General features: G+C 47.7%; 1 protein-coding gene and 1 non-coding gene across 2 annotated transcripts in view; both read left to right on the top strand.

The window, feature by feature from the left end:
- The first annotated feature begins 1393 nt into the window (after nt 1–1393).
- Nucleotides 1394–1521, top strand: LOC126019405 (small nucleolar RNA SNORA51). The gene has a single exon (XR_007499124.1). It is a non-coding gene; the product is annotated as a small nucleolar RNA SNORA51 (small nucleolar RNA).
- A 16848-nt stretch (nt 1522–18369) lies between these two features.
- UBE2V1 (ubiquitin conjugating enzyme E2 V1) overlaps nt 18370–22364 on the top strand; it is a 30630-nt gene continuing 26635 nt past the window's right edge. The window contains exon 1 of the mRNA XM_049781358.1: nt 18370–18440. Coding sequence (XP_049637315.1) covers nt 18419–18440 — 22 coding nt within the window. The 5' untranslated portion in view covers nt 18370–18418. The remainder of the gene's footprint in view (nt 18441–22364) is intronic.

Raw genomic sequence — 22364 nt, 5'->3', positions numbered from 1 at the left:
ATTCTGATTGGCTGCATGCAAAGCAAGAGTCCTGCCTGCTGTACCATGGCTCAGGCCCCATGCTCTCTCACTCTGAGCATGTTCTTTCCCCTTTTCTGCCAGGAAGCAGCAGTGGTAATGGTGTAGATCTGTGCCAGAGAGATACTGTACAGCAGAAGCAGTGCTTGCCTTGCATGTGGCCAACCCAGGTTTGATCCCAGAACCACATACGGTCCCTAGTAGTGAGCCCTGAATACAGAGCCAAAAGTAAGCCCTGAGCACCACTGGGTGTGCCTCTCCAAATAAAAGAGTTTGGCAGTTTAGGGACCAGGGAAATGTCTCAAAGGGATGCGTCTTAGGTTCAATAACCAACACTGGGGCCCGGAGAGATAGCACAGCGGTGTTTGCCTTGCAAGCAGCCAATCCAGGACCTAAGGTGGTTGGTTCAAATTCCAGTGTCCCATATGGTCCCCCGTGCCTGCCAGGAGCTATTTCTGAGCAGACAGCCAGGAGTAACCCCTGAGCACCGCCAGGTGTGGCCCAAAAACCAAAAAAAAAAAAAAACAAAACAACACTGACTAGTACCCCAGCAGTGACAGGAGCAACCCTTAAGGGGTCTGGGTCTGATCCCAAAACAAGAACATGACCTTCACTTTGACTTTGAAAGATTTGCTGTACTTCTCAATGTCCAGGTGTCCCTATCTGTAAAAGAAAAAATACGTACCTCATAAGGTAGTCAGGAACATTAAGTTAACATATAAAAATATATGCAAAACATAGAAAATGTTCCCACGATTCAGTCTTATTGGCTTTTGAGTCACACCCAGAAATGCTCAGGGCTTACTGCTGACTATATACTCAGGAATTTCACCTGGGGGGCTCAGAGAAATATATATGGTGCTGGGAACCAAACTTGTGTTGACTGTGTTCAAGGCAAAGTACCCTACCTGTTTTATTATCACTCTAACCCTTTTCTTTTTTATTTTATTTTTAGTGCAGTCACAGAAATAATTACACTGAGAACTATCATAATAAAATGTGACAGAATGAGGGAAGTAGAAAACCTATCTAGAGCACAGGCCAGTGTGGGGTGGAGAGGAAGGACACTTGGGATATTGGTCATGGGAATGTTGCACTGGTGAAGGATTTTATACATATTAAAAAAAATAGGGGTCGGTGAGGTGGCACTCTATAGAGGTAAGATGTCTGCCTTGCAAGCCTAGCCAAGGAAAGACCGAGGTTCGATCCCCCGGCGTCCCATAAGGTCCCCCGAGCCAGGGGCAATTTCTGAGCGCTTAGCCAGGAGTGACCCCTGAGCATCAAACGGTGTGGCCCGAAAAACCAAAATAAATAAATAAATAAATAAATAAATAAATAAATAAATAAATAAAAAGAAAAAAAAAAGAAAAGATAAGGCCTCCCAATTCTTACCACAGGTCGTGTTCTTTACACTGACTGTATAGAAAGAGGAGGTATAGTAAATGCACCCCATATACACCTCAACCCAGGCCCTTTACCTGTATTGTGAATTGGGGGACAAAAAATATTTTAAACTTTATTGATTGATCAATCGATTGATTGGTTTTTGGGCCACACCCAGCGACACTCAGGGGTTACTCCTGGCTCAAACTCAGAAATTTCCCCTGGCAGGCTTGAGGGACCATATGGGATGCCGGGAATAGAACCTGGCCCTCCCAGGTGGGCCGCATGCAAGGCAAATGCCCTACCACTGTGCTATCTCTCCGGGCCCCCCTTTTCTTTCTAATACCGAGAAGGATTAGAGTATGGGGAGATTGTGGCTACACCCAGCCAGGTTAGAGACTACCCCATTGTCTGTGCTCAGAAGTGATCCCAGGCAGTGCTCTGGGACCATATACGATGATAGGGACTCAACTGGGGTTACCCGCATGCAAGGCAAGAGCCTTAACCCATATCCTCTCTCCAGCCTTAGAGCATCTTTACTGTGGAACTCTCTCTCTCTCTCTCTCTCTCTCTCTGGCCCCTATCTTATTTGTTTGGGTTTTTTTGTTTGTTTTTGGACCACATCCAGTGACGTTCAGGGGTCACTCCTGGTTATGTGCTCAGAAATCGCCCCTGGCTTGGGGAACCGTATGGGACGCTGGGAGATCGAACATGGTACGTCCTTGGTTAGAATGTGCAAGGCAGATGCCTTACCACTTGCGCCACCACTCTGGCCCCTGTCTTATCTAGTTGTAAGGCTCTTTATAAACTAATGAAACATTCTCTGTTTTCTACCTCTGCTTCAGGCTACTGGGTAATTTGTTTCTCACTTCCCCCCAACTCCCAGCAAAAGAAACAAAATGATACAAAAGTAACAGGTATTACATAAAAAACAAGTTACATAAGTAACCTAGTATACAAATTACAGAAGATGCAGAAGTAACAGACATTCGGAAGCCAATGGAAACCCCGGAATCTGTCTGCAGAGGCCCTCTACCCACCTTCCGCATCTGTTTGGGCTAAATAGTTTGGTAACTGAGTCAAACAAATGAAACCATACCTATTATTTGGGGAGAGGGAAAGACTGCACCAAATGGCTGCTTCCAGTTGGTGCTCAGGGGACAAATGTGCTATTAGGGATGGAATTCCCAAGGGATGGGATTAGGGATGGGTTCCCAAGGATTATAGAAACCTCGAGGAAAGCTCCCACTCAAGCACTTTGTGCTAGCTTCTTCTTCTAGTGCTCGCATTAGTCTCTGCTGCTTGCTAGGGGGTCACACAGCATGAGGCTGTGGTGCTCACCACCGTTTGCACTCTTTCAGTTGGGGTGTTCACAATCGTACTAGAGGTTCACACATTGCAGTGCTCAACACATCCTCGGCAGTGGTTGAACTCCTGCCATAGTACTTGAACATCATTTTTGCTTTTTTTTTGGGGGGGGCCACACCTGGTAATAATACTAAGGGCTTACACTTGGCTCTGTGCTTAGCAATCACTCCTGGTGGGCCTTAAGGGACCATATAAGGCACTGGGATAAAAACCCAGGTTGATTGCTTGCAAGGCAAGAGTCCTACCCACTATGCTAGCACTATGGTCCCGAATAGCCTATTTTCAAACCATTTGGTTTGGGGGTCACATCTGGCTGAGATCAGGGCTTACTTCTGGCTCTCTGGATGGGGATTATCCCAGATCATTTGAGAGACCATATGAGTGTTGGGAATTGAACCAGGATGAGCCGTGTGCAAAGCAAGCACCCTACCTACTCTACCACCTCTGGCCCCCTTAAATATTATTATAGTTGGAGTACTTGCCAAGGGTCACAGCCTCTTGTGCCACCTTTTTTTTTTTTTGGGTCACACTTGGCAGTGCTCAGGGGTCACTCCTGGCTCTGTTCAGACGTCATCCCTGGCAGGTTCAGGGGACCAAATGGGATGCCAAGAATCAAACCATCATCAGTCCTGGATCAACTGCATGCAAGGCAAAATCTTTTTTTTTTTTTTTTTTTGGGTTTTTGGGCCACACCCATTTGATGCTCAGGGGTTACTCCTGGCTATGCGCTCAGAAGTCGCTCCTGGCTTGGGGGGGCCATATGGGACGCCGGGGGATCGAACCGCGGTCCGTCCTACGCTAGCGCTTGCAAGGCAGACACCTTACCTCTAGCGCCACCTTCCCGGCCCCAAGGCAAAATCTTACCACTGTGCTATCTCCCTGGCCCCTCCTGTGCTACTTTCACATTCCTGGCTGTAGTATGGGTTGGCAAGGGCTTGCAGTTTTAGACAGGATTTGTTAGGATTGTGCTCAGCACATGTGGGACACTAGGGACTTGAAGTCATGATACAGTGCAGACTCATGTTTGCAAGACAGGCGAGCTATGCCACTGCATTATTTCTCCAGGCCTCTACATTTTTTGTTTGTTTTTTGGGTCACAACCGGCGGTGCCCAGGGGTTACTCCTGTCTCTGCTCTCAGAAATCACTCCTGATGGGGCCGGAGAGATAGCACACTGGTAGAGTGTTTGCCTTGCAAGCAGCCACTCCAGGATGGACAGTGGTTCGAATCCCAGCATCTCATATGGTCCCCCATGCCTGCCAGGAGGGATTTGTGAGCACAGAGCCAGGAGTAACCCCTAAGTGCTGCTGGGTGTGACCCCCCCAAAAAAAGGAAGGAAGGAAGGAAGGAAGGAAGGAAGGAAGGAAGGAAGGAAGGAAGGAAGGAAGGAAGGAGAGGGAAGGAAGGAAGGAAAGGAAGAATGGAAGGAAGGAGAGAGAGAGGAGAGGGAGGGAGGGAGGGAGGATGGGAGGGAGGGAGGGAGAGAGGAGAGAGAAAGAGAGAGAAAGAAGGAAGAAAGAAAGAAAGAAAGAGAAAGAAAGAAAGAAAGAAAGAGAAGAGAGAGAGAAAGAAAGAAAGAAATAAAGAAAGGAGAGAGAGAGAGAGAGAGAGAACAGAAAGAAAGAAAGAAAGAAAGAAAGAAAGAAAGAAAGAAAGAGAAAAGAAAGAAAGAAAGAAAGAAAGAAAGAAAGAAAAAGAAAGAAGAAAGGATGGAAGAAAGAAAGAAGAAAGAAAGAAAGAAAGAAAGAAAGAAAGAAAGAAAGAAAGAAAGAAAGAAAGAAAAAGAAAGAAGAAAGGATGGAAGAAAGAAAGAAGAAAGAAAGAAAGAAAGAAAGAAAGGAAAGAAAGAAAGAGAGAAAGAGAGAAAGAGAGAGGAGAGAGAAAGAAAGAAAAGAAAGAAAGAAAGAAAGAAGAAGAAAGAAAGAAAGAAAGAAAGAAAGAAAGAAAGAAAGAAAGAAAGAAAGAAAGAAAGAAAGAAAGAAAGAAAGAAAGAAAGAAAGAAAGAAAGAAGAAAGAAAGAAATCACTCGTGGCAGGCTCGGGGGACCTGGGAATTGAATCCCTGTTCATCCTGGATCGGGTGCATGCAAGGTAAATGCTTTGTCACTATGCTATCTCTCCAGCCCCAGGCCTCTAGATTTTTAAAATGTTCAAATGCCATGCTTCAGATATAGTCAGAATTCACATTCCCTTTATTTACTGTAAAATGCCTCTAACAAAGGTATCAAACACTTCACCCTTCATAGACCCCCTCTCAGGGGACTCTGATTTTTGTCATTGGAGTATCCAGGACAGTTAGACAGCTTTTATTGTGATGAGCACAGCCAGATATGTTCAGAGGTTACTCTTGGCTCTGTGCTCAGGAATTACTGCTGGCTGTGCTTGGGGAACCATATAGGATCCCAGGGATTAAACCCAGGTAGGCTGCATGCAAAGCAAACATCTGCTGGACTACTGCACCAGCCCCATGGGTATTTTCTTAACATGAAACTGGAAATACAGGACCAGAGAGATGGCTTAAAGGACTGGAGCACACACTTTGCATGCAAGAGTTTTGGATTCAATCTGACACCTCATGGCCCCCTGAACTCTGCCAGGAGTGACCTCCAAGTGCCATATCTTGAGTAGTCCCTAACCACCACCAAGTGTGATTAAAAAAGAAAAGGAAAGGGGGACCGGAGTAGTGGCGCTAGAGTAAGGCATCTGCCTTGCAAACACTAACCTAGGACAGACCATGGTTTGATCCCCTCGGCATCCCATATGGTCCCCCAAGCCAGGAGCAATTTCTAAGCTCATAGCCAGGAGTTACCCCTGAGCATCAACAAAAGCAAAAAAAAAAAAAAAAAAAAGAAAGGAAAGGAAAGGAAAGGGGCCGAAGCAGTGGCACAAGCGGTAGGGTATCTGCCTTGCATGTGCTAACCTAGGACAAACTATGATTCAATCCCTTGGCATCCCATATAGTCCCCAGGAGTGATTTCTGAGCACATAGCCAGGAGTAACCCCTGAGAGTCACCGGGTGTGACCCAAAAAGCAAAAAAAAAAAAAAAAAAAAAAGAGGGACTGGTGAGATAGCACAGCGGTAGGGCATTTGTTCGAATCCCGGCATCCCATAGGGTCCCCTGAGCCTGCCAGGAGCAATTTCTGAGCATAGAGCCAGGAGTATCCCCTGAATGCTGCCAGGTGTGACCCAAAAACAAAAGGAAAAAGAAAGAAAAAGAAAGAAAGGCAAGATGAACAAGAAATATATATTTAAAATTACTTACTGTTACCACAGCTTTACTACAAGAGGGTAGTGTGGCTCTGCACTCTCACCCTAGAACTACTTAGAAAAGCAGAATCTGCTGACCCTAATGACAGAACAGCAATAAGGTGTTAGCCTTTTTTTCCTTGTGTGTGTGTGTGTGTGTGTGTGTGTGTGTGAGAGAGAGAGAGAGAGAGAGAGAGAGAGAGAGAGAGAGAGAGAGAGAGAGAGAGAGAGACCTGTGCTCAGAAGTTGCTCCTGGCAGGCTCAGGGGACCATATGAGATGTTGGGATTCGAACCAGGCTTTGTTCCTGTGTTGGCCACGTGCAAGGCCTTACCACTGTGCTATCACTCTGGCCCCCAAGGTATTAGCCTTGATGAACCCATTTTTGGTCTCTAAATCCCACCAGGAGTGATCTCTGAGCACAGAGTCAGGGCTAAATTCTGAACAATGCCCAGTGTGGTTCAAAAAGAAGAAAGGAAAGCAGAATCTCAACACTTCTCACTTCCCTGAAATCCAAGCCTTCATTTTTTTTTTTTTTTTTTTTTTAGTTTTTGGATCACACCCGGCAGTGCTCAGGGGCTACTCCCAGCTCTATGCTCAGAAATCACTCCTGGCAGGCTTGGGGGACCATATGGGATGCTGGGATTCGAACCACCATCCTTCTGCATGCAAGGCAAATGCCCTCCCTCCATGCTATCTCTCCAGTCCCAAGTCTTCATTTTAAAATGAGTTGTGCCTTCATTAGACTCTGTCTGAGAAGTAGTGCTTTCAAAAATAATAGTACAGGGAGTTAGAGCAATAGCACAGCAGTAGGGTGTTTGCCATGCACACAGTTGACCCAGGACAGACCCAGGTTGGATCCCTGGCATCCCATATAGTCCCCTGAGTCTTCCCAGAGCAATTTCTGAGTGCAGAGCCAGGAGTAATGCCTAAGCGCCACCGGATGTGGCCCCAAAACAAAACAAAGCAAAACAAAACAAAAATAGTATAGGAGTCAAGGGGCCGGAGAGATGGCATGATGGTAAGGTGTTTGTCTTTTTTTTTTTTTTTTTTTGGCCACACCTGGCAGTGCTCAGGGGTTACTCCTGGCTCCACGCTCAGAAATTACTCCTGGCAGGCTCGGGGGACCATATGGGATGCCGGGATTCAAACTGATGACCTTCTGCATGAAAGGCAAATGCCTTACCTATCTCTTTTTTTTTTTTTTTTTTTTGGATTTTGGGCCACACCCGGTAACGCTCAGGGGTTACTCCTGGCTATGTGCTCAGAAGTTGCTCCTGGCTTGGGGGACCATATGGGACACCGGGGGATCGAACCGCGGTCCGTCCAAGGCTAGCGCAGGCAAGGCAGGCACCTTACCTTTAGCGCCACCGCCCGGCCCCCCTATCTCTTATGCTATCTCTCCAGCACCAGGTGTTTGTCTTTCATGCAGAAGGACAGTGGTTTGAATCCCTGCACTCCATATGGTGCTCTGAGCCTGGTAGGAGTGATTTTTGAGCCTAGAGCCAGAGCCAGGAATAACCCCTGAGTGCTGCCAGGTGTGACCTAAAAACCAAAAAAAAAAGTATAGGAGTCAAAGCAATAGTACAGTGGGGAGGGTATTTGCCTTGCATGCAGCTGACCTGGGTTAATCACCAACATCCCATATAGACCCCTGAGCACCACCAGGAGTGATTCCTTAGTGCAGAACCAGGAGTAATCCCTGAGCACTTCTGGTGTATCCCCCCACCAAGAAATGAGTACAGGCCCTATCATACACATTGCATGTTTTTTACATCTGAACCCCCCTCCCAGAGGCCAAAGATGTGGCTCAGATAATAGAACATATGCCTTGCTTGGTTCGATCCCTGTCACCAAGTAGTTCTCTGAGCATTGTTAAATGTGGACCTGCTGACCTCCAAGCAATTCCAGATGTGACCTCCAACAATAAAAATAATAGCCTCAACAAACAAATGAAGGATGTCTCCAAAGTATTTGTGCTTTTTGCATCCCAGAAATCCCGAATCTTCCTATATATGGGCCCAGAGAGATAGCACAGCGACGTTTGCCTTGCAAGCAGCCAATCCAGGACCAAAGGTGGTTGGTTCGAATCCCGGTGTCCCATATGGTCCCCCGTGCCTGCCAGGAGCTATTTCTGAGCAGATAGCCAGGAGTAACCCCTGAGCACCACCGGGTGTGACCCAAAAAAAAAAAAAAAAAAAAAAAAAAACCAACAACTTCCTATATATAATCTCATCTGATTGAGGCCATGTTTGAATGAATCTGTGGAACAGTCCTTAACTGTGTGTCTATTTTTCAGGAGGGGAGTCACTTCAGGGAGCATTTGGTGCTGGGGGTCGAACTTGAGCCTCTTGCATGCAAAGTATGTGCTTTCTTTGAACTATCTCCCAAGGGCCAATTTTCTTTTTTTTTGGGGGGGGGTTTGGTTTTTGGGTCACACCCGGCGGTGCTCAGGGGTTACTCCTGGCTGTCTGCTCAGAAATAGCTCCTGGCAGGCACGGGGGACCATATGGGACACCGGGATTTGAACCAACCACCTTTGGTCCTAGATCGGCTGCTTGCAAGGCAAACACTGCTGTGCTATCTCTCTGGGCCCAGGGCCAATTTTCTTTTCCTTTCATTTCTTCTATCTTTTTTTCTCTTTCTTTCTCTCTCCCCCAGCTTACTACTCTATTTTTTTCTGTTTTGTTTTGTTTTTGGGTCGTACCAGGCACACAGGGGTTACTCAACGCTCTGTGCTCAGAGATTGCCCTGCCAGGCACGGGAACCATATGAGATGCCAGGATTTGAACCATCATCCATCCCGGATCAGTTGTGTGCAAGGCAAACGCACAACCATTGTGCTATCTCTCCAGCCCCTGCTTACCACCTTCTATATCTATTCATTGATTATGTATGTTTTTAGCTATAGATAACAAAATTCTACAACAACGAGAAAAATTATTCTCTGTTATTTTAAGATGGCTGTAGGTAGGCAGCTCCAGAATTCAACTATCAGCTCAGCTCATCATCCAGATACTGACACTACCATTGTTCTGGGTTGCCTCTACACTGTTTTGACTTTTTTGACCTCAGACTTTTTTGTCATGGTTTTACTATGTTGCCACAGTTCCAACCATTGCCACTGCATATTATAGGAAGAGGACAGGAAGGTACAAAAAGAACCTATGATCAGGGGAAGGAAACTACTTTCCAAACACACCCTCTTGCCCAACTCACTGTGCAGACAAACCCCTAAACCCAATCACTGACAACGGAAATGACATTACATTGACTCAGAGCCGGGCCTTCTTTCTTTGGGCCTCTTCCTTCTACGCAAACTTCCTGTTGAGACCATCAACAAACATGACTGTTTAAGCTTGAACAAAGACTGGTTGGACATTTCTCCTTCCACCTCCCCTACTTCCTCTCCCTTGTCAGGATTAAAGAGAACTGGATTCCAAATCTGTTGTCCTGCCATACTTGTTGTCCAGCCCAGGGACAATTATTAAATCATATTTGAACCTCAATTTCCTAGTGTGACGAATGAAAATGACAACTATTCTGCAAGGCTCATCAAAGATTAAATAATAATAATTAGGGGGCTGGAGCGATAGCACAGCAGAAAAGATGTTTGTTTTGCATGAGGCTGACCCGGATTCGATCCCAGGCATCCCATATAGTACCCCAAGCCTTCCAGGAGTAATTTCTGAGTAATCCCTGAGCACTGCCAGGTGTGACATAATAATAGTAATGATAAAAATAATAGTTAGTATTGGGGCTGAAGAGATAGCATGAAGGTAGGGTGTTTGCCTTGCATGCAGAAGGAAGGTGGTTCGAATCCTGGCATCCCAGATGGTCCCCGAGCCTGCCAGGAGGGATTTCTGAGCATAGAGCCAGGAGTAACCCCTGAGCGCTGCCAGGTGTGACCCAAAAACAAAAAAAAAAGAGAGAGAGAGAGAGAGAGAGAGAGAGAGAGAGAGAGAGAGAGAGAGAGAGAGAGATCATGGCTGGGCAGGAGAGTAGCATACAGGTAAGGCATTTGCCTTGCATGCAGAAAGACGGTGGTTCAAATCCCTGCAGGGTCCTGAAGCCCCCCAGGGGGGCCCGGCCAGCAGGAATTAGCTGGGAAGGCTTCTCAGACAACCGCACTCCTATTTTGCTGAGCAGAAGAGCAACCACACCTGTAAAAAATCTGTGAGAGGTTAATAAAAAAGACCCAAGGCAGCGTCTCACTGTTCAAGGGTGTCTTTATTGGCTACAGCTCCTTCTTATATAGTGAAGGAGAAGGGGGCAGTACAAAGGTGATGTCAGTCATACTTTTGGCGCGAAGGCCCATACAAGGCAAGAATATATTTCAGGTTTCAAGGAACAAAGAAAGTTAGGCATTCTCTAAATAAGGAAGTGGGCAGTGGGCTAGGGGGCTGGATGACCTTCAAGTTATGATGAACGTGCTGTTTCCATGGAAATTTCTAGTGACCTTCCAGCTGCATTCCTAATTGTTTAACTATCAGGAGGTGGTGCAAGATGTGCTTGCCTCAGTGATCTTGAACAGACAATGTAGCATACACTTATTGATAACAGCCTAGTTCACTCCGGAATGTGGTCTTAAGGAGTGAGGCCTAGTTTCTGATAAGGTACCAGGCAGCTTTTGCTCTCCTCCGGGCTTAGAGCTAAATTATGTCCTGCAGCTGCACATTCTTTTCTCTTAGCTCAAAAATTTACAGCAAGACTGCATATTGCTTTTAGGTGAAAAGCTGGGCTATGGCAGAGAGAACAGCAAAATGTCCTCAAACAAGTCAGTCCCCAACATCTCCCCCTTTCTCTTCTAATAAAAGAAGGAAAGTCGTGAGCGGGTGGAAGAACCGTGTCTTAGGCTACAAGGTTTGACCAGGTCGGACACGGCCAAAGCCGCATTTAAAAGGTGGCTACAAGCGCCGTGGGTGCGCGCAGAGATCCGAATTATGCGTTGTAGCCTTTTTGGGCCGTGCCCTAACTGGGACCTTGCTAATCCCGTCGTAGGTGTCTCCACAGCTGAGAGCACAAGTGCCGGAGCGAGCTCCGTCTGTTAGCTATGCGCTCTATCTCCTGGAAACTTAGTGGCTGGAAAGGCGGCTTGGTGACTAAAGCCAAGTTTTCACAGGAGTCACGCGGGGTTAGACGCTGGTAGTTAACCTGAATAGAGGTTTTTGCCTTTTCATCTACCTGGTTTTTAATAAAGGCAGTAATTTTGCGGAAAATCCATGGGCCAAGAGAAAAGAGCAGCATGAGGCTAATAAGAGGGCCCACAACGGTGGACAAGATTGTGTGGAACCAAGGAGAAGAGAAAAACCAATCCTGGTACCAGCCTTGTTCTTCATCGAAATGTTTTTCAAAATCTTTTATACCATCACCAATATGTTGGACGCTGTCCCTAACTAATCCAGTTTTGTCTTTAAAAATACAACATTGTTCCTTAAGGGCTACACAGACTCCCCCTTTCTTCAAAAAAAAAAAAGGAAACCAAATTAAAGCATGGTGGTTTTGCTGCACTATCTTTGCTAGGGATTTAACAATGTGCTTTAAGTGTTGTAAACTTAGTTTAAGTTTGTAAACATTATTAACAACAGTTATACTTAAGGCATTGACAGATTTTAGAGTATGAACCAATGAATAAATTATTGTGCTTACAGCGGTAGCACCCAGGCCTATGATTAAGGCTAGGGTGAGAGCAGGTTTGACAGGTAAGTTAGGCATTAAAACAATGAAAACACAGTAGTTTTAGGACTGAAAAAACAAATGTGAAACAATGGGGGAGATAAACCAGTGAAACAGGCAAGAAACGTTAAATTGGGGGCAATTATGAACTAAAAGGAGGAATTAATGACAAGAATTTGATCACAATTTTCAATAGGGGGAATTATATTGGGTACCAAAAGGCAAAGTTCAAGTTTCACCACCTGTTTGAAGGTGATGCTGAAGTGAGGCTTGGGGCTGGATTGCAGAGCGAAGGGGTCAGAGACAGGCAGGAGGTTGCCAAAGCAGGCAGGGTCGGTGATGGTGGAGGCGTTGACCAGCTGTAGGATGAGGTTTGAGGTGGGTGAATAGCAGGTACCGAAGGCGTTTGCATCTGGGCGGAGGGCGGAAGCGTTGATCATGACAAGGATGAGCTGAGAAGAGGAGGGGGGTCCGGAGGACAGCATGGGCAGCAAAGGGTGAAGAGAAGGAACCAGAGGTGTTGTCATCGTCTTGCAAGGGAGAGTGAAGTGGAGCAAACAAATTAATGAAGCCTTGGTGCGAAGGGGGTGGTTGGTGGCAGTGGGCATCAAGGACAGCCAGGCAGAGTACCAATTTCAGCCCGGCATTCCATATGGTCCCCCGTGCCTGCCAGGAGCAATTTCTGAGCCTAGAGCTTGAGTGCTGCCAGGTGTGACCCAAAAACAAAAAACAAAACAAACAAAAAAAAGAACTGCAGGTTAAGGGGCTGGAGAGATAGTGGTGGGGGGAACCCACACCGGGTGACACTCGGGGTTACTCCTGGCTATGTGCTCAGAAGTTGCTCCTGACTAGGAGTCAGAAAGATAGCATGGAGGTAAGGCATTTGCCTTGCATTCAGAAGGACGGTGTTTGAATCCTGTCATCCCATATGGTCCCCCGAGCCTGCCAAAAGCTATTTCTGAGTGCAGAGCCAGGAGTAACACCTGAGTGCTGCTGGATGTGAATTTCCCCCCCCCCCAAATAGTTAATATTTACAGAGCTTTCACTTAATATCAAGATATTTTCTAGCTTTTTTTCCTGAGGCCTATTCTTGGAATAATAAAGAGCTGTTTTCTTTGGGGGAAAAAAAAAGATATTTTCTAAATATCTTAGTTCTAGGGCCAGAGAGATAATACAGCAGGAAAAGCACTTGCCTTTCACACGGCTGGCCCCCGGTATCCCTGAGCCAACCAGAGTGCAGAGCCAGAAGCAGTGAGCACCACTGGGTATGCTCCCTAAAACAAACCAAACAATTAAAATTCTAAATTATTCAGTTCTTCAAACCATTTAAATCTTTTTCTACAACCCTATAACACAAGACTTCTTTTTTATTGGGGGGGGGGTTGGTTGGTTTTGTTTTAGGGATTACTCCTGGCTCAGCACTCAAATATCATTCCTGGCAGACTCGGGAAATCGAACTCGGGTGGGCCAAGTTTAAGGCAAACGCCCTATCCGCTGTGCTTATCACTCGAGTCCCAGAAACAAGACTTAACCCCATCAGTGAAAGCTACAAATCTAAGCTCAGCGAGGGGTGAAGCCTGGAGACTTAACAGTGAAGACCAGGCTGTGAGAGCAGGAGAGGGGCGGGGCCTTCCCAAGTTGTGGGCGCAGACTACAACTCCCAGCAGGCTTCGCACAGTCTTACAGACAATAACCAGCATGCCCCGGGCCAACTCCTTTAACCTCTTCCTCTTGGGATGGGTTCTGCAGGTGAGTTTGCTTTGCCTGGGCCTGCACAGCGGTAGGGCGTTTGCCTTGCACGTGGCTAACCCAGGACGGACTTGGTTCAATTCCTGGCGTCCTATATGGTCCCCCTAGCCAGGAGCAATTTCTTTTTTTGGGGTGGGGGATCACAAAAAACGGCAACGTTCAGGGGTTAATTCTGGCTCTACACTCAGAAATCGCTCCTGGCAGGCTCTGGGGGACCCTATGGGGTGCCAGGATTCGAACCACCGCCCTTCTGCATGCAAGGCAAACGCCCTACCTCCATGCTATCTTTCTGGCTCCTAGCCAGGAGCAACTTCTGAGCATATAGCCAGGAGTAACCCTGAGTGTCACCCAGTGTGGGTTCCCGCCACCACACACACAAAAAAAGTTAGTTTTGCCAATTTGAGAACCAAAGAACTTACACAGTCCCACGTAGTAAACATTTATGAACACTGTGGATCAGAAGCTTGTATTTTGAGGCCAGAGTAATAGTACAGCGGGTAGGGCTCTTCCCTTGCACTTGACTGACTGGAGTTCCAGCATCTCATATGGTCCTTTGAGTCCGCCAGGAGTGAATCCTGAGTCACACAGGAGTAAACACTCAGAACCAGGAGTAAGCCTGAACACTGCCAGGTCTGGCCTCAAAACAAAAACAAACAAAAAAAGAAGCTTGTATTTTTTCAATAATTTTATTGTGACCAAAGTGACGAATCTTTTACAGTAATGTTTATCTTGAACTTTATTTTTATTCTTGTTTTGTCTTAGGGCAAAACTGAACAGTTCATGGGTGCCAGAGAGATAGGATGGAGGTAAGGCGTTTGCCTTTCATGCAGAAAGTCATTGGTTCGAATCCCGGCATCCCATATGGTCCCCCAAGCCTGTCAGGAGCGATTTCTGAGCATAGAGCCAGGAGTAACCCCTAAGCGCTGCCAGGTGTGATCCAAAAACCAAAAAAAAAAAAACAAAAACTTATTTCCTTGGGGCTGGGGAGAGATAGCATGGAGGGAAGGCGTTTGCCTTTCATGCAGAAGGACAGTGGTTCGAGTCCCGGCATCCCATATGGTCCCCCGAGCCTGCCAGGACCGATCACTGAACCTAGAGCCAGGAGTAACTCCTGAGTGCTGCCAGATGATACCCAAAACCAAACCAAAACAAACAAACAAACAAACAAACAAACAAAAACTGAGCAGTGCTGGAAGTTATCTCCTCCCCACAGGATGTTTTGGGGGTCTTTTAGTTGGCATTGGAGTTTAGAGCTCCCACAAGCACTCCAACCTGCTATCTTCTCCCTTTAGCAAATCTTTTATGGGAGTCCATTGGGCCACCAGCCAGCATGTTCAGGGTTTCTGGTTCTGTGCTCAGGAGTTATTATTCCTGATGGGACCCAGGACAATATTGGATGCAGCGGTTCAACCCTAAGTCAGTGTCTCCTCTCTCTCTCTCTCTCTCTCTCTCTCTCTCTCTCTCTCTCTCTCTCTCTCTCTCTCTCTCTCTCTCTCTCTCTCTCTCTCTCTCTCTGCCCCCCCCCCCCCGCCTACAAGTGACTCTGGTAGGGCCATATCCTTTGCTGAAATCCATACCAGTTACTGCAAGTCAAACAAAACAAAAAGGGTATATTCTTTTTTTTTTTTTTTTTGGTTTTTGGGTCACACCCAGCAGCGCTCAGGGGTTACTCCTGGCTCTAAGCTCAGAAATCGCTCCTGGCAGGCTCCGGGGACCATAATGGGATGCCAGGATTCGAACCACTGTCCTTCTGCATGAAAGGCAAACACCTTATCTCCATGCTATCTCTCCAGCCCCAAAAGGGTATATTCTTAACTTTCCACATCCTGCTGTTTGGAGGATTAAAAGCTAAATCTGATGACAGGGCCAATGTTCACTCAGGAGTTACTCCTGGCTCTGCACTCAGAAATTGCTCCTGGCAGGCTCAGGAAGGGACCATATGGGATGCCAGGAATTGAATTAGGGTCCGTCCAGGGTTGTCCACGTGCAAGGCAAACACCCTACCTCCGTGTTATCTCTCCAGTCCCTCCAGTGGAATTTTAAAAATCTGCACAGCAACCCTATGACATTGAGTTAAGCCCTTATTCAGAAGGTAGGTAAAGATTTGACTCACTTATCTGAATTCATGCATCAAAGTGAATGTGAAAGAGGACAAACCCAGAAATTTTGGGCTCTAGAGGTAAATCCACCTTTGGAACCCAAAGGCTTCCTATTAGCTACTTGACAAATCACCCAAATCCAGGACAAATAATCTCTTCCAGGTACACTTGACTTATGGGATACATGGAACGACGTCGAGATCACTGCAGTATGGACAGCTCTGGGGAGGGAATTCCCCAGGAGGAGAATACAAATTCATAGTTGTGTTAGATCTACTGGAAGAAATCAGGGGTGGTTTCCTAAGGAGGGAGGTGATGCTGAACCTGGCAACGAGGAGTAGAAACAGTACAAAAGTCTTGAGGAAGATGAGGTCATGTTTTGTTTCAGTGGGCATAAAAGTCAGGGTTGCTGGCCATATTCTGCAAGTCTCTGATGTGCTGTGCAGGAAACTCTGGAATGGGATTAGGGACATGAGGCACCTGTGGTGCCAGCTTTTTGGAAACACTTGCTCACAGGGTTGTGCAGTGTAAAGCTGGGACCTTAGAGGACGTCTTCTTCAGTGGGCACTCCAGAGCAGGGCCTGGAGGGGTGGGGCATCTATTCTGGTGTTTCCCCAGTCTTAGTTTCTACTGGTGTCCCACATTCTTCTAGGCTCCTTGCCAGTGTGAGGAGTGTCCTCGTTAGAAACCATAGCATCATGGGGCCTGAGCGATGGCACAGTGGTAGGGCATTTGCCTTGCACGCGGCTGACCCAGGATGGACCGTGGTTCGATACCCGGGATCCCAGATGGTCCCCCAAGCCAGGAGCTATTTCAGAGTGCATAGCCAGGAGTAACCCAAGTGTCACTGTGTGTGGCCCCAAAACAACAAAAAAGAAACCAAAGCATCATTCAACTTGCAGGGTATATTCTAACCATGGACAGCGTCAGCTGAGCACACAGCTACACAGGGAGCTGGACCAAAAAGATAGGAATGTAAGCTGCTGGAGTGGGTCATCCAAGGGAGAGACAAGGATGACTTTCTCATAAAAGAAAGGCTGGAGTTGAGGGTCAGGATGGATAAGGCACTCCTGAACACTGCCAGATGTGGCCCAGACCCCAATCATCATCATCATGGGGTAAAACTTCTTCAAAGGCACTGCTGTCAGGACAAGGTGATGAATGGGTTATGTGAAATGAGAGATTCCACTTTCTTTGGCCCCTTTTAAGCTTTATGACCTTGTGAGTCCTTTCATTTCTCAACCTTCAAGAGGGGCCAGAGAAATAGTACACTAGAGTAAGTAGGGCACTTGCCTTGCACGCAGCGAACCTGAGTTTGAGTCTCAGGATCCCATATGGATCCTCAGCGTCCCATATCCCGTAGTACTGCGAGGAGTGATTGCTGAGTGCAGATCCTGAAATTACTCCTTATTATCGCTTTGTGTAACCAAAAAACTAAAATAAAGAGTGACTTCTTAGATTCACGTATGATTTGCAGGGGGTAGGGAGATGGCTGCTCCACAGGCTAAACTCAAGCTCAGGCTTTGCAGGCAAGGACTAGCTACGGTCCTCAGCACATGGTCCTGATAGCACCACAAAAAAAAAAAAAAAAACCAGCAGTGACCCCTTCACTGGGCTATTGCATATCACAGTTGTGCTCTTTTATTTGCCCCACCATTCATCTTCCAAAAGAAACATAGCCCTGAGCAGGTAGGTAGGTAAATAAATAATAAATAATTGGATAAATAAATAATGTATTGGGGCTGGAGAGATAGCATGGAGGTAAGGTGTTTGCCTTTCACGCAGAAGGTCATTGGTTCGAATCCTGGCATTCCATATGGTTCCCCAAGCCTGCCAGGAGCGATTTCTGAGTGTGATGCCAGGAGTAACCCCTGAGCGCTGCTGGGTGTGACCGAAAAACAACCAAAAAAACAACAACAACATTTATTTGATAAATAATTGGATGGATAAATAATTGATCAAATAAACAGATAAAATAAATTTATTTGACAAATAATCGAATGGATAAATTGATAAAAATAAATTTATCTGATAATTGATGGATAAATTGATAAAATAAATTTATTTGATAATCGGGTGGATGAATAATTGATAAAAATTAAGTTATTTGATAAATAATTGGATGAATAATTAATAAAATAAACTGATAAAAGTAAATTTATCTGATAAGTAATTGGATGGATAAATAACTGATAAAAATAAATAATCGAATTGATAAATAATCGATTAAATAAACATAATTGGATGGATAATTGATAACATAAAATGATAAAGATAAATTTATTTGATAAGTAATTGGATATGGATAAATAATTGATAAAAATAAATTTATCTGATAAATAATTGGATGGGTAATTGATAAAATAAACTGATAAAAGTAAATTTGGTAAATGATCGGATGGATAAATAATTCATAAAATTAATTTATTTGATAAATAATCGATCAAATAAACAGATAAATAATTGGATGGATAAATTTTCGCCTTAATCCCGACCAGCCAGAGCTGCAGGGAAGCCCCAAGCAGCCAGGCAAATCGATGCCGAGCCCCAGAGGCGCTTTGGCTTTGGGAAGGGGTAGGGAGGGTCTGGAAAAGCCTTTTCTCCGGTTTTCCGCTTCCTTCACCATCCCCCCTCCCCAGCGGGATCACCCCTTCTCACCCAGCACCCAAAGGCTCCCTGACCCCGAGCAGATGAACGCCGGAGCTCTCCGAAAAGGCCAGAGAGGAGGAGCCAGCAGGGCCTCCGGCCGCTGCGACAACGCGCGTGCGCGCGGCGGCGGCGGTGGCGGGACGTCGTCTGCGCGTGCGCGCGCCTGCGCACTCGCGGCCGGGGCCGGCGGGGGGTGAAGAAGGGGCCGGGCCTTGGGCGACAGCGACGCAAGATGGCGGCCACCACGGGCTCGGGTGAGCGGGCGCCAGGGCCGGCCGGCCGCGGGCGCGCGGGCTGGAGCCGGGGGGCGGCGGGGGGCTCCGAGGCCTGTGCAGAGCGCTCGGGGCCTGCACGCCGCGGGGGTGTGCGGGAGCCCGGGGGCGGCCCGACCCTGGAGGAGGAGCCGGCGGGGCCGGAAGCTCGGGCGGGGGCCGGGGTGGCGTGCGGGCCCCTAGCCGGGACGCGGGTCGGGGGGACCCCTGGGGCTCCCGCCGAGCGGGAGGGAGGGCGGAGACGCTTGTGAGGCTCGAAGGCCGGCGGCTCTTTAAGGAACCAGGGGCCCCCCGAGAGTCGTGATGAGGTGGCGCCCCAAGTGAAGAGGGCCCTTGGCTGGGTCTGGGGGTCCGCGCGGGGAGGGAGCCCCGAGAAGTCCCTCGGTGTCTGGGGGAGGAGGAGCAGCTACTCCGGGCTTCTGCGCGGCTTTGGGGGTTGGGGGTTGGGAATCGTGGAGGAAATTGTGCTGCCGAGCAAGGGGGAGTTTCGGGGTGACCGCTGCGTGGGGAGCAGACTCAAGGGCATCTCCCCGCGTGGGGGAGGAGAAGAGGGTTTTGGGGGCAACCAGAGGTGTCGGGGCCTCTCTTCATGTCGGTGTCAGGGTGCTAGACCCTAGTGGGGGCACCCCACTTCGGGAGATGCAACCAGGGGCCCTTGGGATCCTCTCTGGGGTCTGGACTCTGAGCCTTGGGGGGCGCGGGGTGTCAGCGTGAGAAAAGAAAAGGTCACGCTTGAAAGATGCGTCTTGCAGAGAAGCAAAGTCTTCCTCCCGGCGGGAGGGCCGCCAACCTGGCAGCGGCTCTGCCACTGCCTCCTCTAACACGCTGTGCTGAGATGTAGGGGTTCAACCGAGCCAGGGATGCTGGGACTTTGGAGCTCTGGGAAGGCTGGGGCGCCCCGGGGCAGCCTTCTGTATCCCTTCCTAACTCGGCCACCCGGGGCTTGTGCAGGGGCAAGGCCAAGGCATAGGGAATCCCTGCAGTACCTAGGAGAGGTTGAGGGAGGCTGCCCTTGTTTTGACCCATTTTCTGTTCTGCCAACCCAGAGGAACTCGAGGTTTTGAGCCTGAAGTAGCTGCAGAGTCCCAAGTCCACAGTGACATTATACCCCAGGGGTGAGCCTCTTACCCAGGAAGTTGGCCCCCAAGTCCTCCAGGTGGGGTAACTGTGGGTGACCTCTATTGAAGAAAACACCCAGGACCCCCAGCTTGTGTCTTGCTGTTGAAAGCAGGGGATTGGGGTCATCTTTCTGGGCTACCCTAGTCTGATAGGCTGGAAATAGGTGGAGTGCAGTGAAGGGGAGGCATGACAGCAATGGACCCCCCACTCCATGGCTGCCTTTTCCACTGAAAGCAGAGGGTCTTCCTGGAAATTAGGACACAAACACACACACACACACACACACACACACACACACACCCTTTTGGATTTGCACACACACACACACACACCCTTTTGGATTTGGGTTTCAGTTGCAACAATGCTGAGTCAGGGCATTTGCTGATGCTGTAGACACCCAGAAGAGGGGCTGCATCCAGCCAGGCTGCCATGGGAGCCCCACAATAACACCCCTTGCAGTTTGCTATGGACTGGTGGGGGGATACCCTGGGCCTGTGGCAGCCCAGCCCTTTGGTGCAGCTGCTTCCAAGCAGGTTTAACAGCTACTTAATTCTAAGTTCTTGCTGCCCTGCCCTCTGAAGGGTGCTTCCTCCAAGCTCAGCAGCCAGCTCAAACATGGCAGCTGCTGGCTAGTGTTAGGTGCATGGGACAGGGTGAGGTAAGAGACCTGACTCTGAGGCACCCTCAGCAGGTCTTCAGACTCCTTTGACTATTTATCCAGCTTTCACTGAGGGCCTGTTCCATCCCACTGTGGATAAAGAACAAATTGGATATGGTTTCTGTCCTTAGGGCTTCCAGTCTAGACACATCATTAGAGGGGGAAAAATAGCTTGGAGTTTTCCACAAATCAGTAAGTGCAATGAAGGAAGTTGTCTGATCTGATTAGGTTGTTTGGAGAGTTAATTAAGGACACAGGCTGTGAAAAGGTGGCATTGGAGCAGAGGCAGATGGTGGAAGGAGTCAGTGCTACAGTCTGTGCCACAGGCAGGGAAGGGCAGGTAGTGAGTGCAAAGGCCCAGTGTCAGGGCTGAGCTTGACGTGCTGAAAGAGCAGGGAGGGAGACTCATAATCAAATGAGTCTGTCTCATTGTTTCCCTATTAGAGAGATGGAGCTTTGAGTTTTAGTAAGTGTGAAAGGAAGCCATCAAACAGTACCTGAAATGAAATATACATTCAGTAAATATTTGCTGCCATTGAAGAAATCAAAAAGAGAATGATAAGATCTAACCTGTGCCCTTGCGGTGAGCAAGTGTATGTAAGTCTGCACAGAAAGACCTTCATTGGGTTAGCCTCTGCTTTGTGCAGCTTTCTGCTTTCTTACCCAGACACCTCGGATGTGGTCAGAGGCCCTGAGACCTTCCTGGATTTAGAACACTGTTTCCTAAAGCAGGCTCTTGGAAGACTCAGAGCAGTTGGGGCCACTTTCTCTTTATCATTTAAAAAAGGTGGGGCATGGACACCAAGTGATTTCTCTCCCCAAAGAGGTGGTCAGCTAAATAAATTGGGGAACTTTTGGTTTAGAACATGGCTCTTTTTTTGTGTTTTGTTTTTGTTTTGGGGCCACACCCGGTGGTGCTCAAGGGTTGCTCCTGGCAGGCTCATGGGACCATATGAGATGCCAGGGATTGAACCTGGGTTCTTTCCAGGTCAGCACAGTGCAAGGCAAATGCAAGGCGAAGAGTCCCTGTCAGGATGCGCAATGGCTGCTGCTTCTGACTCTACTCAAAGGCCCATTGGGATGCTTATAGGCCCACACATGGGGTTGCTATATGCAAAACAAGGGCCTTATCATGGGTACTATCTCCTTAGCTTTTTTCTTGTTTTGTCTTTGCTTTCAGTGCTTGGCCACACCTTCCCCCTTCCTGTGGTTCTGTGGTGATTTCTGATAGAACAAATCTTTTAAACTTTTTACTCCTGTGAACGAGTGCTGGCTCATAGCCCATGTTTGGAAATCATGTTTGGAAGTTTTCGGGATGCCTGTGTTGGGGCAAGGGACAGGAATGGTGTATGGTCTTGCCTAGGATCACAGGGCCTCATACAGTAGCCCTTGTCCTTCCCCAGCATCCCCTGAACTTATTTGTGTTATCCAGAAACAAGGGCCAAAATGTCAGCCTTGGCCAGACACAATTTTAGATCCACATTCACTGATTGACTAATAGCCACATTCAGCCTAGGAAGTTTAGATATCTGGGCAGGGGAGGTTCAATGGTCTTTCCTTTCTCTGTGTGTCCTGGGGAGCTGAGCACCTGCAGTCTCTGCCCATTACTTTACTGGACGACTCACTTCACGAAAGCTTTAAATTGGTTGTAGCATGTGTGGAGTTAAACAGCTTCCCTGGTTTTAGATGTGGGTGGAGTTGTAGCACGTGTGGAGTTGAACTGTTTCCTCCAGTGTAAACGTGGGTGGAATTGAACTGCTTCCTCCTAGAGCTGCCCTGCCCCTGTGACAGGCCTAGATTGTTGATGGACCAAGTCTCTGTCGTTCGACCCCTTTCCCCTCAGCCCTCCTTAGCCATTGATGAGCTTAGTTTTGTTGACCTTGATTTTCGTGATTCTTCCTTCACAAATTTTCATTGTTGATTTGGGGCCACTCCCAGCAAGTGCTACTCCCAGCTGAGTGCTTAGGGTATTATGCTATTTTGGGGATCACTCACAAAGCATGCGCTTTAGCCCCTTGAGGTTTCTTCTCTGCCTAGCTATGGTTTTCCTATTCTGTGTAGTGCATTAGGGTTCCCTCGGCACCCTGATTTCCAAAGCCCAGTGAACTAACAGGGAAGTATTAATTGTA

The sequence above is a fragment of the Suncus etruscus genome, chromosome 9, assembly GCF_024139225.1.
Source record: "Suncus etruscus isolate mSunEtr1 chromosome 9, mSunEtr1.pri.cur, whole genome shotgun sequence".
In the NCBI taxonomy this organism is placed as follows: Eukaryota; Metazoa; Chordata; class Mammalia; order Eulipotyphla; family Soricidae; genus Suncus; species Suncus etruscus.
Note: the sequence above shows the minus strand (reverse complement) of the source record. Positions and strands in the feature narration are given on the sequence as shown.